This window comes from Lonchura striata, chromosome 35, assembly GCF_046129695.1.
Source record: "Lonchura striata isolate bLonStr1 chromosome 35, bLonStr1.mat, whole genome shotgun sequence".
NCBI classification, from domain to species: Eukaryota; Metazoa; Chordata; class Aves; order Passeriformes; family Estrildidae; genus Lonchura; species Lonchura striata.
Window position 1 is genome coordinate 794,134 of NC_134637.1, and position 13,191 is coordinate 807,324.

The 13,191-nt window shown below is 51.8% G+C and overlaps 1 protein-coding gene across 1 annotated transcript in view; it reads left to right on the forward strand.

Moving 5' to 3' along the window:
* The window catches only part of LOC110480547 (sodium/glucose cotransporter 2-like), a 37,627-nt gene that overhangs the window by 14,558 nt on the left and 9,878 nt on the right, over positions 1-13,191 (forward strand). The window contains exons 6-10 of the mRNA XM_077789582.1: positions 804-909; positions 4,920-5,000; positions 6,032-6,231; positions 10,082-10,217; positions 11,750-11,857. Coding sequence (XP_077645708.1) covers positions 804-909; positions 4,920-5,000; positions 6,032-6,231; positions 10,082-10,217; positions 11,750-11,857 — 631 coding nt within the window. The remainder of the gene's footprint in view (positions 1-803; positions 910-4,919; positions 5,001-6,031; positions 6,232-10,081; positions 10,218-11,749; positions 11,858-13,191) is intronic.

A 13,191-nucleotide genomic window follows, 5' to 3' on the forward strand; every position in this document is an offset into this window, starting at 1 on the left:
TCCCTCCCAGTCTTTCCCAGTCCATTCCCAGTTAATCCCAGTCCATCCCAGTCTCTCCCAGTTTATCCTAGCCCATTCCCAGTCCCTCCCAGTTCATTTCCAGTTTATCCCAGTTCCTCCCAGTTCCCTCCCAGTCCATCGCAGTCCATTCCAGTCCCTCCCAGTATAAATCAGTTCCCTCCCAGTTCCATCCCAGTCCCTCCCAGTTCCATCCCAGTCCCTCCCAGTTCCTCCCCAGTCCCTCCAAGTCCCTCCCAGTCCATTCCCAGTTAATCCCAGTCCCTCCCAGTTTATCCTAGCCCATTCCCAGTCCCTCCCAGTTCACTTCCAGTTTATCCCAGTTCCTCCCAGTTCCCTCCCAGTCCATCCCAGTCTCTCCCAGTATAAACCAGTTCCCTCCCAGTTCCATCCCAGTTCCTCCCAGTTCCCTCTCAGTCCATCCCAGTCCATTCCAGTCTCTCCCAGTATAAACCAGTTCCCTCCCAGTTCCATCCCAGTTCCTCCCAGTTCCCTCTCAGTCCATCGCAGTCCATTCCAGTCCCTCCCAGTATAAACCAGTTCCCTCAAAGTTCCATCCCAGTCCCTCCCAGTTCCATCCCAGTTCATTCCCAGTTTGTCCCAGTCCCTCCCAGTCCATCCCAGTTCCTCCCCAGTCCCTCCAAGTCCCTCCCAGTCTCTCCCAGTCCATTCCCAGTTAATCCCAGTCCCTCCCAGTTTATCCTAACCCCTCCCAGTTCACTTCCAGTTTATCCCAGTTTATCCCAGTCCCTCCCAGTCCGTCCCAGTACAAACCAGTTTGGCAGGTGGACATGTACTCGGGGGCGCTGTTCATCCGCGAGGCGCTGGGCTGGGACCTGTACGGCTCCGTGGGGGCGCTGCTGGCCGTGACCGCCGTCTACACCGTCACTGGTCCGTACTGGTTTGTACTGGTTTGTACTGGTTTGGGCCGGCAGGGACTGGGAGGGGGCTGGGAGGGACTGGGAGGGACTGGGAGGGAAGTGGGAGGGGATAAAAGGGTTAAAAATGGGGAATAATCGGATTTTTTATACTGGTTTGTACTGGTTTATACTGGTTTGGGACTGGTTTGGGACGGGTTTATTCTGGTTTGTACTGGGAAGGGACTGGGAGGGAAATGGGAAGGGACTGGGATAAACTGGGATGGAACTGGGATAAACTGGGAGGGACTGGGAGGGGATGGAAGGGTTAAAAGTGGGGAATAATCGGTGGTGGAGGGGATTTTTTATACTGGTTTGTACTGGTTTGGGACTGGTTTATGCTGGTTTGTACTGGGAAGGGTGTGGGAGGGACTGGGAGGGAACTGGGAGGGACTGGGAGGGAACTGGGAGGGAACTGGGATGAACTGGGAGGGAACTGGGAATGGACTGGGTTATACTGGGAGTTACTGGGGGTGAACTGGGAGGGACTGGGAGGGAACTGGGAGGGGATAAAAGGGTTAAAAATGGGGAATAATCAGATTTTTTATACTGGTTTGTACTGGTTTGGGACTGGTTTGGGACGGGTTTATACTGGTTTGTACCGGGAAGGCACTGGGAGGGAAATGGGAAGGGACTGGGATAAACTGGGATGGAACTGGGATAAACTGGGAGGGACTGGGAGGGGATGGAAGGGTTAAAAGTGGGGAATAATCGGTGGTGGAGGGGATTTTGTATACTGGTTTGTACTGGTTTGTACTGGGAAGGGTGTGGGAGGGACTGGGAATGGACTGGGAGGGAACTGGGAGGGGATGGAAGGGTTAAAAATGGGGAATAATCGGGGGTGGATGGCATTTTTTATACTGGTTTATACTGGTTTTTACTGGTTTATACTGGTTTATACTGGTTTGGGACTGGTTTTTACTGGTTTATACTGGTTTATACTGGTTTGGGACTGGTTTTTACTGGTTTTTATTGGTTTATACTGGTTTATACTGGTTTGGGACTGGTTTGGGACTGGTTTATACTGGTTTGGGACTGGTTTATACTGGGCAGGGCTGGGAGGGGATTAAAGGGTCAAAAGTGGGCGTGGCCTGAAGTGATATGGGCGTGGCTTTGAGCGGGTGGGCGTGGCCTAGCAGGATGTGGGTGTGGCTTAAGGTGTCTGGGCGTGGCTTGTTTTTAATTGTTTTTTAATTATTTTCTTAATTGTTTTCTTAATTGTTTTGCCACTGGGTGTGGCCTAACTGGGTGTGGGCGTGGCTTAATTAGGTCTGGGCGTGGTTTTTGACTGGTGGGCGTGGCCTAGCAGGATGTGGGTGTGGCTTAAGGGGTCTGGGCGTGGCTTAATCGAACCCGGGCGTGGCTAAACTGAGTGTGGGCGTGGTTTTAGTAAAGTGGGTGTGGCTTAATTATAAATGGGCGTGGCTTAACTGGCTCTGGGCGTGGCCTAACTCAGGGTGGGCGTGGCTTTGGACTGGTGGGCGTGGTCTATCTGGGTGTGGGCGTGGCCTGAGGGGAGTGGGTGTGGTCTAATGGGTATGGGCGTGGCTTAAATGGATATGGGCGTGGTTTTGGATTGGTGGGCGTGGTCTGATGAGTGTGGGCGTGGCCTAACCGGGTCTGGGCGTGGCTTTGGACTGGTGGGCGTGGCCTAAATGGGCTGGGCGTGGCTTAATTTGCCATGGGCGTGGCTTTGGAGGGATGGGCGTGGCCTAAGATGTGTGGGCGTGGTTTAAATGGGTCTGGGCGTGGTTTTAACTGGTGGGCGTGGCCTGATGGATGTGGGCGTGGTCTACCTGGGTATGGGTGTGGTTTTGGACTGGTGGGTGTGGCCTAAATGGGCTGGGCGTGGCTTAATTTGTCATGGGCGTGGTTTTGGAGGGATGGGCGTGGCCTAACACATGTGGGCGTAGTTTAATTGGGTCTGGGCGTGGTTTTGGACTGGTGGGCGTGGCCTAACCGAGGATGGGCGTGGCTTAATTTACCATGGGCGTGGCTTTGGAGGGATGGGCGTGGCCTAACGCGTATGGGCGTGGTTTAAATGGGTCTGGGCGTGGTTTTGGACTGGTGGGCGTGGCCTAAATGGACTGGGCGTGGCTTAATTTGCCATGGGCGTGGCTTTAGAAGGATGGGCGTGGCCTAACGCGTATGGGCGTGGTTTAAATGGGTCTGGGCGTGGTTTTGGACTGGTGGGCGTGGCCTAAATGGACTGGGCGTGGCTTAATTTGCCATGGGCGTGGCTTTAGAAGGATGGGCGTGGCCTAACGCATGTGGGCGTGGTTTAATTTGGTCTGGGCGTGGCTTTGGACTGGTGGGCGTGGTCTAACCGGGCATGGGCGTTGTCTAACGAGTGTGGGCGTGGTCTACCTGGGTATAAGCGTGGTTTTGGACTGGTGGGCGTGGCCTAACCGAGGATGGGCGTGGCTTAATTTACCATGGGCGTGACTTTGGAGGGATGGGCGTGGTCTAACATGTGTGGGCGTGGTTTAAATTGGTCTGGGCGTGGTTTGGGACTGGTGGGCGTGGTCTGATGGATATAGGCGTGACCTACCGGGTCTGGGTGTGGTTTTGGACTGGTGGGTGTGGCCTGATGGACATGGGCGTGGTCTACCTGTGTATGGGCGTGGCTTTGGACTGGTGGGCGTGGCCTAACCGAGGATGGGCGTGGCTTAATTTACCATGGGCGTGGCTTTAGAGGGATGGGCGTGGCCTAACGCATGTGGGCGTGGTTTAAATAAGTCTGGGCGTGGTTTGGGACTGGTGGGCGTGGTCTGATGGATATGGGCGTGGCCTAGCCGGGTATGGGCGTGTCTTTGGACTGGTGGGCGTGGCCTAACCGAGGATGGGCGTGGCTTAATTTACCATGGGCGTGGCTTTGGATGGATGGGCGTGGTCTAACATGTGTGGGCGTGGTTTAAATTGGTCTGGGCGTGGTTTGGGACTGGTGGGCGTGGCCTGATGGACATGGGCGTGGTCTACCTGTGTATGGGCGTGGTTTTGGACTGGTGGGTGTGGCCTAAATGGGCAGGGCGTGGCTTAATTTGCCATGGGCGTGGCTTTGGAGGGATGGGCGTGGCCTAACGTGTGTGGGCGTGGTTTAAATTGGTCTGGACGTGGTTTTAACTGGTGGGCGTGGTCTGATGGACATGGGCGTGGCCTATCCGGGTATGGGCGTGGTTTTAACTGGTGGGCGTGGCCTAAATGGACTGGGCGTGGCTTAATTTGCCACGGGCGTGGCTTTAGAAGGATGTGCGTGGCCTAACGCATGTGGGCGTGGTTTAATTGGGTCTGGGCGTGGTTTTGGATTGGTGGGCGTGGTCTATCTGGGTGTGGGCGTGGCCTATCCGGATATGGGTGTGGTTTTGGACAGGTGGGTGTGGCCTAAATGGACTGGGCGTGGCTTAATTTGCCATGGGCGTGGCTTTGGAGGGATGGGCGTGGCCTAACGCATGTGGGCGTGGTTTAAATGGGTCTGGGCGTGGTTTTAAATGGTGGGCGTGGTCTGATGAATATGGGCGTGGCCTAACGAGTGTGGGCGTAGTTTTGGACTGGTGGGTGTGGCCTAAATGGGCTGGGCGTGGCTTAATTTGCCATGGGCGTGGCTTTGGAGGGATGGGCGTGGCCTAACGCATGTGGGCGTGGCTTTGGACTGGTGGGCGTGGCCTAACAGAGGATGGGCGTGGCTTAATTTACCATGTGCGTGGTTTTCGAGGGATGGGCGTGGCCTAACACATGTGGGCGTGGTTTAATTGGGTCTGGGCGTGGCTTTGGACTGGTGGGCGTGGTCTAACCGGGCATGGGCGTGGCTTAATTTGCCATGGGCGTGGCTTTAGAAGGATGGGCGTGGCCTAACGCACGTGGGCGTGGTTTAATTTGGTCTGGGCGTGGTTTTGGACTGGTGGGCGTGGTCTAACCGGGCATGGGCGTGGCCTAACGAGTGTGGGCGTGGCCTAACGGGGTGTGTTCGCCGGTGGGCGTGGCCAGGCGGGCTGACGGCGCTGATGTTCGCGGACGTGCTGCAGACCCTCATCATCATCGCGGGCGCCTCCGTGCTGGCCGGCTACGGTGGGGATACTGGTTTATACTGGTTTATACTGGTTTGCACTGGTTTACAGTGGTTTACATTGGTTTTTACTGGTTTATACTTGTTTTTACTGGTTTATACTGGGAGGGATTGAGTTACACTGGGAGGGGACTGGGAGGGACTGGGAACCACCACTGTGGGGCCTTACTGGTTTATACTGGTTTACACTGGTTTATACTGGTTTATACTGGTATTTACTGGTTTATACTGGTATTTACTGGTTTATACTGGTTTTACTGTTTTATACTGGTTTATACTGGGGGGAGACTGGGAGGGGACTGGGAGGGACTGGGAGGGACTGGGAAGCACCACTGTGATGCCTTATACTGGTTTATACTGGTTCATACTGGTTTATACTGGTTTATACTGGTCCGTACTGGTCCCTCCCTACTGGGAGGACACAGTCCCCTAAACTACTGGTCCATACTGGTCCATACTGGTCCATATTACTTTATACTGGTTTTTATTGTTTCATTCTGGTTTATAGTGGTTTATACTGGTCCATACTGGTTTACACTGGTTTATACTGGTTTATACTGGTTTTTACTGGTTTATACTGGTTTTACTGGTTTAGACTGGGAGGGGACTAGGAGGGGACTGGGAGGGACTGGGAACCACCACTGTGGGGCCTTACTGGTTTATGCTGGTTCATACTGGTACATACTGGTTCATACTGGTTTATACTGGTTTATACTGGTCCATACTGGTCCCTCCCTACTGGGAGGTCACAGTCCCCTAAATTACTGGTCCATACTGGTCCATACTGGTCCATATTACTTTATACTAATTTTTATTGGTTCATACTGGTCCATACTGGTTTATATTGGTTCATACTGGTTTATACTGGTCCAAGACCTTAAGGGGAACCAACTCTGAGGAGTCACCACCCACTCTCCAAACCCTCCCCTACCTCCCATACTGGTTTATACTGGTTTATACAGCTCCATACCACTTTATACTGGTTTTTATTGGTCCATACTGGTCCATACTGGTTTATACTGGTTTCCGGCAGCGCTGGCCGCCGTCGGGGGGTACCAGGGCCTGCTGGAGCGCTACCCCCTGGCCCTGCCCCCCAACTCCACGGGGCCCTGCGGGCGACCCCGGCCCGACGCCTTCCACCTCCTGCGGCACCCGAGCAACAGCGACCTCCCCTGGCCGGGGCTGGTGCTGGGACTGGGAATCATCTCGGCCTGGTACTGGTGCACCGACCAGGTGGGACTGGGGGCACTGGTTATACTGGGAGGGGACTGGGAGGGACTGGGAGGCACTGGGTTATACTGGGAGGGGAGTGGGAGGGACTGGGAGGGACTGGGTTATACTGGGAGGGACTGGGAGGGACTGGGAGGGAGCACTGGGCTGTTACTGGGCTGTAACTGGGAGCACTGGGAGTGACTGGGAGCACTGGGAGGGGACTGGGAGGGACTGGGTTATACTGGGAGGGGACTGGGAGGGACTGGAAGGGGACTGGGTTATACAGGGAGGGACTGGGAGGGACTGGGAGGGAGCACTGGGCTGTTACTGGGCTGTAACTGGGAGCACTGGGAGTGACTGGGAGCACTGGAAGGGGACTGGGTTATACTGGGAGGGGACTGGGGGGCACTGGGAGGGACTGGGAGGGGACTGGGTTATACTGTGAGGGGACTGGGAGGGACTGGGTTATACTGGGAGGGGACTGGGAGGGAGCACTGGGCTGTTACTGGGCTGTAACTGGGAGCACTGGGAGTGACTGGGAGCACTGGGAGGGGACTGGGAGGGACTGGGTTATACTGGGAGGGGACTGGGAGGGACTGGGAGGGGACTGGGTTATACTGGGAGGGGACTGAGAGGCACTGGGAGGGACTGGGAGAGACTGGGAGCACTGGGTTAGACTGGGTTATACTGGGTTTTATTGGGTTTTACTGGGTTATACTGGGAGCACTGGGACCTCCCCTGGCCGGGGCTGGTGCTGGGACTGGGAATCATCTCGGCCTGGTACTGGTGCACCGACCAGGTGGGACTGGGGGCACTGGTTATACTGGGAGGGGACTGGGAGGGACTGGGAGGCACTGGGTTATACTGGGAGGGGAGTGGGAGGGACTGGGAGGGACTGGGTTATACTGGGAGGGACTGGGAGGGACTGGGAGGGACTGGGAGGGACTGGGAGGGAGCACTGGGCTGTTACTGGGCTGTAACTGGGAGCATTGGGAGTGACTGGGAGCACTGGGAGGGGACTGGGAGGGACTGGGTTATACTGGGAGGAACTGGGAGGGACTGGGAGGGACTGGGAGGGAGCACTGGGCTGTTACTGGGCTGTAACTGGGAGCAATGGGAGTGACTGGGAGCACTGGGAGGGGACTGGGAGGGACTGGGTTATACTGGGAGGGGACTGGGAGGGACTGGGAGGGGACTGGGTTATACTGGGAGGGACTGGGAGGGAGCACTGGGCTGTTACTGGGCTGTAACTGGGAGCACTGGGAGTGACTGGGAGCATTGGAAGGGGACTGGGTTATACTGGGAGGGGACTGGGGGGCACTGGGAGGGACTGGGAGGGACTGGGAGGGAGAACTGGGCTGCAACTGGGAGCACTGGGGTGTAACTGGGAGAGACTGGGAGCACTGGGTTATACTGGGTTATACTGGGTTATACTGGGAGCACTGGGACCTCCCCTGGCTGGGGCTGGTGCTGGGACTGGGAATCATCTCGGCCTGGTACTGGTGCACCGACCAGGTGGGACTGGGGGCACTGGTTATACTGGGAGGGGACTGGGAGTGACTGGGAGGCACTGGGTTATACTGGGAGGGGAGTGGGAGGGACTGGGAGGGACTGGGTTATACTGGGAGGGACTGGGAGGGACTGGGAGGGAGCACTGGGCTGTTACTGGGCTGTAACTGGGAGCACTGGGAGTGACTGGGAGCACTGGGAGGGGACTGGGAGGGACTGGGTTATACTGGGAGGGGACTGGGAGGGACTGGAAGGGGACTGGGTTATACTGGGAGGGACTGGGAGGGGACTGGGTTATACTGGGAGGGGACTGGGAGGCACTGGGAGGGACTGGGAGAGACTGGGAGCACTGGGTTATACTGGGTTATACTGGGTTATACTGGGTTATACTGGGTTATACTGGGTTATACTGGGAGCACTGGGACCTCCCCTGGCCGGGGCTGGTGCTGGGACTGGGAATCATCTCGGCCTGGTACCGGTGCACCGACCAGGTGGGACTGGGGGCACTGGTTATACTGGGAGGGCACTGGGAGGCACTGGGTTATACTGGGTTATACTGGGAGGGGAGTGGGAGGGACTGGGTTATACTGGGAGGGACTGGGAGGGAGCACTGGGCTGTAACTGGGAACACTGGTGTGTAACTGGTCAGTAACTGGTCCCACCAGTCTGTAACTGGTCTCTAACTGGTGCAACTGGTCTCTAACTGGTCCCACCAGTCTCTAACCAGTTTTTAACCAGTCTCTAACTGGTTTCTATCCAGTCTCTAACTGGTTCCTAACTGGTCAGTAACTGGTCCCACCAGTCTCTAACTGGTCCCACCAGTCTCTAACCGGTTTCTAACCAGTCTCTAACTGGTCAGTAACTGGTTTCTAACCAGTCTCTAACTGGTCTCTGACTGGTTTCTAACCAGTCTCTAACTGGTCAGTAACTGGTCCCACCAGTATGTAACTGGTCCCACCAGTCTCTAACTGGTTTCTTACTGGTCCCACCAGTCTCTAACTGGTTTCTAACCAGTCTGTAACTGGTCCCACCAGTCTGTAACTGGTCCCACCAGTCTCTAACCGGTTTCTAACCAGTCTCTAACTGGTTTCTAACTGGTCCCACCAGTCTCTAACTGGTTTCTAACCAGTCTCTAACTGGTCTCTAACTGGTCCCACCAGTCTCTAACTGGTTTCTAACCAGTCTCTAACTGGTCTCTGACTGGTTTCTAACCAGTCTCTAACTGGTCAGTAACTGGTCCCACCAGTATGTAACTGGTCCCACCAGTCTCTAACTGGTTTCTTACTGGTCCCACCAGTCTCTAACTGGTTTCTATCCAGTCTCTAACTGGTTCCTAACTGGTCAGTAACTGGTCCCACCAGTCTCTAACTGGTCCCACCAGTCTCTAACCGGTTTCTAACCAGTCTCTAACTGGTCCCACCGGTCTCTAACCAGTTTCTAACCAGTCTCTAACTGGTCAGTAACTGGTTTCTAACCAGTCTCTAACTGGTCAGTAACTGGTCTCTAACCAGTCTCTAACTGGTCTCTAACTGGTCCCACCAGTCTCTAACTGGTCTCTAACCAGTCTCTAACTGGTCTCTAACTGGTCCCACCAGTTTCTAACTGGTCCCACCAGTCTCTAACCAGTTTCTAACCAGTCTCTAACTGGTCCCACCAGTCTCTAACTGGTTTCTAACCAGTCTCTAACTGGTCCCACCAGTCTCTAAACGGTTTCTAACCAGTCTGTAACTGGTCCCACCAGTCTCTAACTGGTCTCTGACTGGTTTCTAACCAGTCTCTAACTGGTCAGTAACTGGTCCCACCAGTATGTAACTGGTCCCACCAGTCTCTAACTGGTTTCTTACTGGTCCCACCAGTCTCTAACTGGTTTCTAACCAGTCTCTAACTGGTCCCACCAGTCTCTAACTGGTCTCTAACCAGTCTCTAACTGGTCTCTAACTGGTCCCACCAGTTTCTAACTGGTCCCACCAGTCTCTAACCGGTTTCTAACCAGTCTCTAACTGGTCCCACCAGTCTCTAACTGGTTTCTAACCAGTCTCTAACTGGTCCCACCAGTCTCTAACTGGTCTCTAACCAGTCTCTAACTGGTCTCTAACTGGTCCCACCAGTTTCTAACTGGTCCCACCAGTCTCTAACCGGTTTCTAACCAGTCTCTAACTGGTCCCACCAGTCTCTAACTGGTTTCTAACCAGTCTCTAACTGGTCCCACCAGTCTCTAAACGGTTTCTAACCAGTCTGTAACTGGTCCCACCAGTCTCTAACTGGTTTCTAACCAGTCTCTAACTGGTCCCACCAGTCTCTAACTGGTTTCTAACCAGTCTCTAACTGGTTTCTGACCGGTCCCTATCCGGTTCCTCCCCAGGTGATCGTGCAGCGCTGCCTTGCCGGCCGCTCCCTCACGCACGTCCGCGCCGGCTGCGTCCTCTGCGGCTACCTCAAGGTGCTGCCCATGTTCCTGATGGTGCTGCCCGGCATGGCCGCCCGTGTCCTCTTCCCGGGTCAGCTCCCCACTGCTTTATACTGGTTTATACTGGTTTATACTGGTTTAGAATGATTTCTATTCGTTTAAGGCATTTATCCAATATGGCGCCCAAAATGGCTGCCTCCATTGGGGTTTTCAAGATGGCTGCCCAAGATGGCTCCCCACTATGGCCACCCATTGGTGCATACTCGTTTTACTGGTTTATACTGGTTTATACTGGTTTATACTGGTTTAGAATGCTTTATCATCATTTAAGGCACTTATCCAATATGGCGCCCAAAATGGCTGCCACCATTGGAGTTTACAAAATGGCTGCCCAAAATGGCTGCCACAGAATGAATCTAAGATGGCTCCCCACTGCGGCCAGCCATTGGTTTATAGTGGTTTATATTGGTTTGTACTGGTTTATACTGGTTTATACTGGTTTATACTGGTTTATACTGGTTTAGAATGCTTTATCATCATTTAAGGCACTTATCCAATATGGCGCCCAAAATGGCTGCCACCATTGGAGTTTACAAAATGGCTGCCCAAAATGGCTGTCATAGCATGAAGCTAAAATGGCTCCCCAAGATGGCTCCCCACTATGGCCACCCATTGGTGCATACTGGTTTATACTGGTTTATACTGGTTTATACTGGTTTATTTTGAGTTTAAGGCACTTAACCAATATGGCGCCCAAAATGGCTGCCCAAAATGGCTGTCTCCATGGGGGTTTTCAAGATGGCTGCCCAAAATGGCTGCCACAGAATGAATCTAAGATGGCTGCCCAAGATGGCTCCCCACTATGGCCACCCATTTGTCCATACGGGTTTATACCGGTCCATACTGGTTTATACTGGTCCACACTGGTTTATACTGGTTTATACTGGTCCATACTGGTCTGTACTGGTTTATACTGGTTTATACTGGTCCATACTGGTCTGTACTGGTTTATACTGGTTTATACTGGTCCATACTGGTCTGTACTGGTTTATACTGGTCCATATTGGTCCGTACTGGTTTATACTGGTCCATACTGGTCCATATTGGTCCATACTGATTTATACTGGTCCATACTGGTCTGTACTGGTTTATACGGGTCTGTACTGGTCCATACTGGTCCGTACTGGTCCATACTGGTCCATACTGGTTTATACGGGTCCGTACTGGTCCATACTGGTTTATGCTGGTCCATACTGGTTTATACTGGTCCATACTGGTCCGTATTGGTCCGTACTGGTCCATACTGGTCCATACTGGTTTATACTGGTCCATACTGGTTTATACTGGTCCATACTAGTCCGTACTGGTCCGTATTGTTCCGTACTGGTCTGTACTGGTCCATACTGGTCCATACGGGTCCGTACTGGTTTATACTGGTCCATACTGGTTTATACTGGTCCATACTGGTCCATACTGGTTTATACTGGTCCATACTGGTTTATACTGGTCTGTAGTCGTCCATACTGGTCCGTACTGGTCCATACTGGTTTATACTGGTCCGTACTGGTTTATACTGGTTTATACTGGTCCATACTGGTTTATACTGGTCCGTACTGGTCCCAGAGGTCGTCGGCTGCGCTGACCCCCAGGGCTGCTCCCGGGCCTGCGGCTCCGCCCTCGGCTGCTCCAACGTGGCCTATCCCCGGCTGGTGCTCAGCCTGCTGCCGCCCGGTAATTAATTACCCCTAATTAGCGCGCATTAATTACTCATTAATCACTTATTAGGGATTTATTAGCGATTATTAGCCATTATGAATGATTATTAGTGATTATTCGTGGTCATTAGTACTGGTCTATCCCCGGCAGGTGCTCAGCCTGCTGCCACCCGGTAATTAATTACCCCTAATTAGCGCGCATTAATTACTCATCAATCATTTATTAGGGATTTATTAGCGATTATTAGCGATTATGAATGATTATTAGTGATTATTCGTGGTCATTAGTACTGGTCTATCCCCGGCAGGTGCTCAGCCTGCTGCCGCCCGGTAATTAATTACCCCTAATTAGCACTCATTAATTACTCATTAATCACTTATTAGGGATTTATTAGCGATTATTAGCGGTTATTAGCGATTATTAGTGATAATTAGTACTGGCCTATCCCTGGCTGGTGCTCAGCCTGCTGCCCTCCGGTAATTAATTATGCATAATTAGCGCTCATTAATTATTCATGACCGCTTATTAGTGATTCATAGCGCTAATAAGCGATTATTAAGTATTATTAGTGGTTATTATTTAATTATTAATGCTAATGATTCTTAATGATTAGGTGATAATTAGTGCTTATTAGCGATTAATTAATGATTAATTACTGACTATTAGCGATTAATAATAAATTATTATTAATTAGAAGCAATTATTACCCTATTTTTGAGGCTATTAATAGGAATTTCGGGCTAATTAATCCTAATAATTCAGTAATAATCCTAATTTGGGGGCTGATAACGCTAATTAGGAGCTAATTAGGACATCATTAGGACAATTAATTAGCTATTAATTCTGATTTGGGGCTAATAATTCCATTGTTGGGGCTAATAATTCTTTTTTTTTGCCGATTTTCGCCGTTTTCCCGCCAATTTTCACCATTCTTTCACCGTTAATTAATATTATTAATAAATAATTAATATGTGCTAATAACTCAATTTTCGCTCCTAATAACTCAAATTTTGACCCTAATAACTCCATTTTTGGCCGATTTTTGCCATTTTTTGGCCAATTTTTGCCGTTTTCCCTCCAATTTTCACCATTCTTTCACTGTTAATTAATATTAATGATTAATTAATGATTAATTTGGCGTAATAACTCAGTTTTCTATCCTAATAACTTAAATTTTTGATCCTAACAACTCCGTTTTTTTTCCGATTTTCGCCGTTTTCCCGCCAATTTTCACCATTCTTTCACCGTTAATTAATATTAATTATTAATTAATAATTAATGTGTGCTAATAACTCAATTTTCAGTCCTAATAACTCCATTTTTGATCCTAATAACTCTGTTTTTCGGCC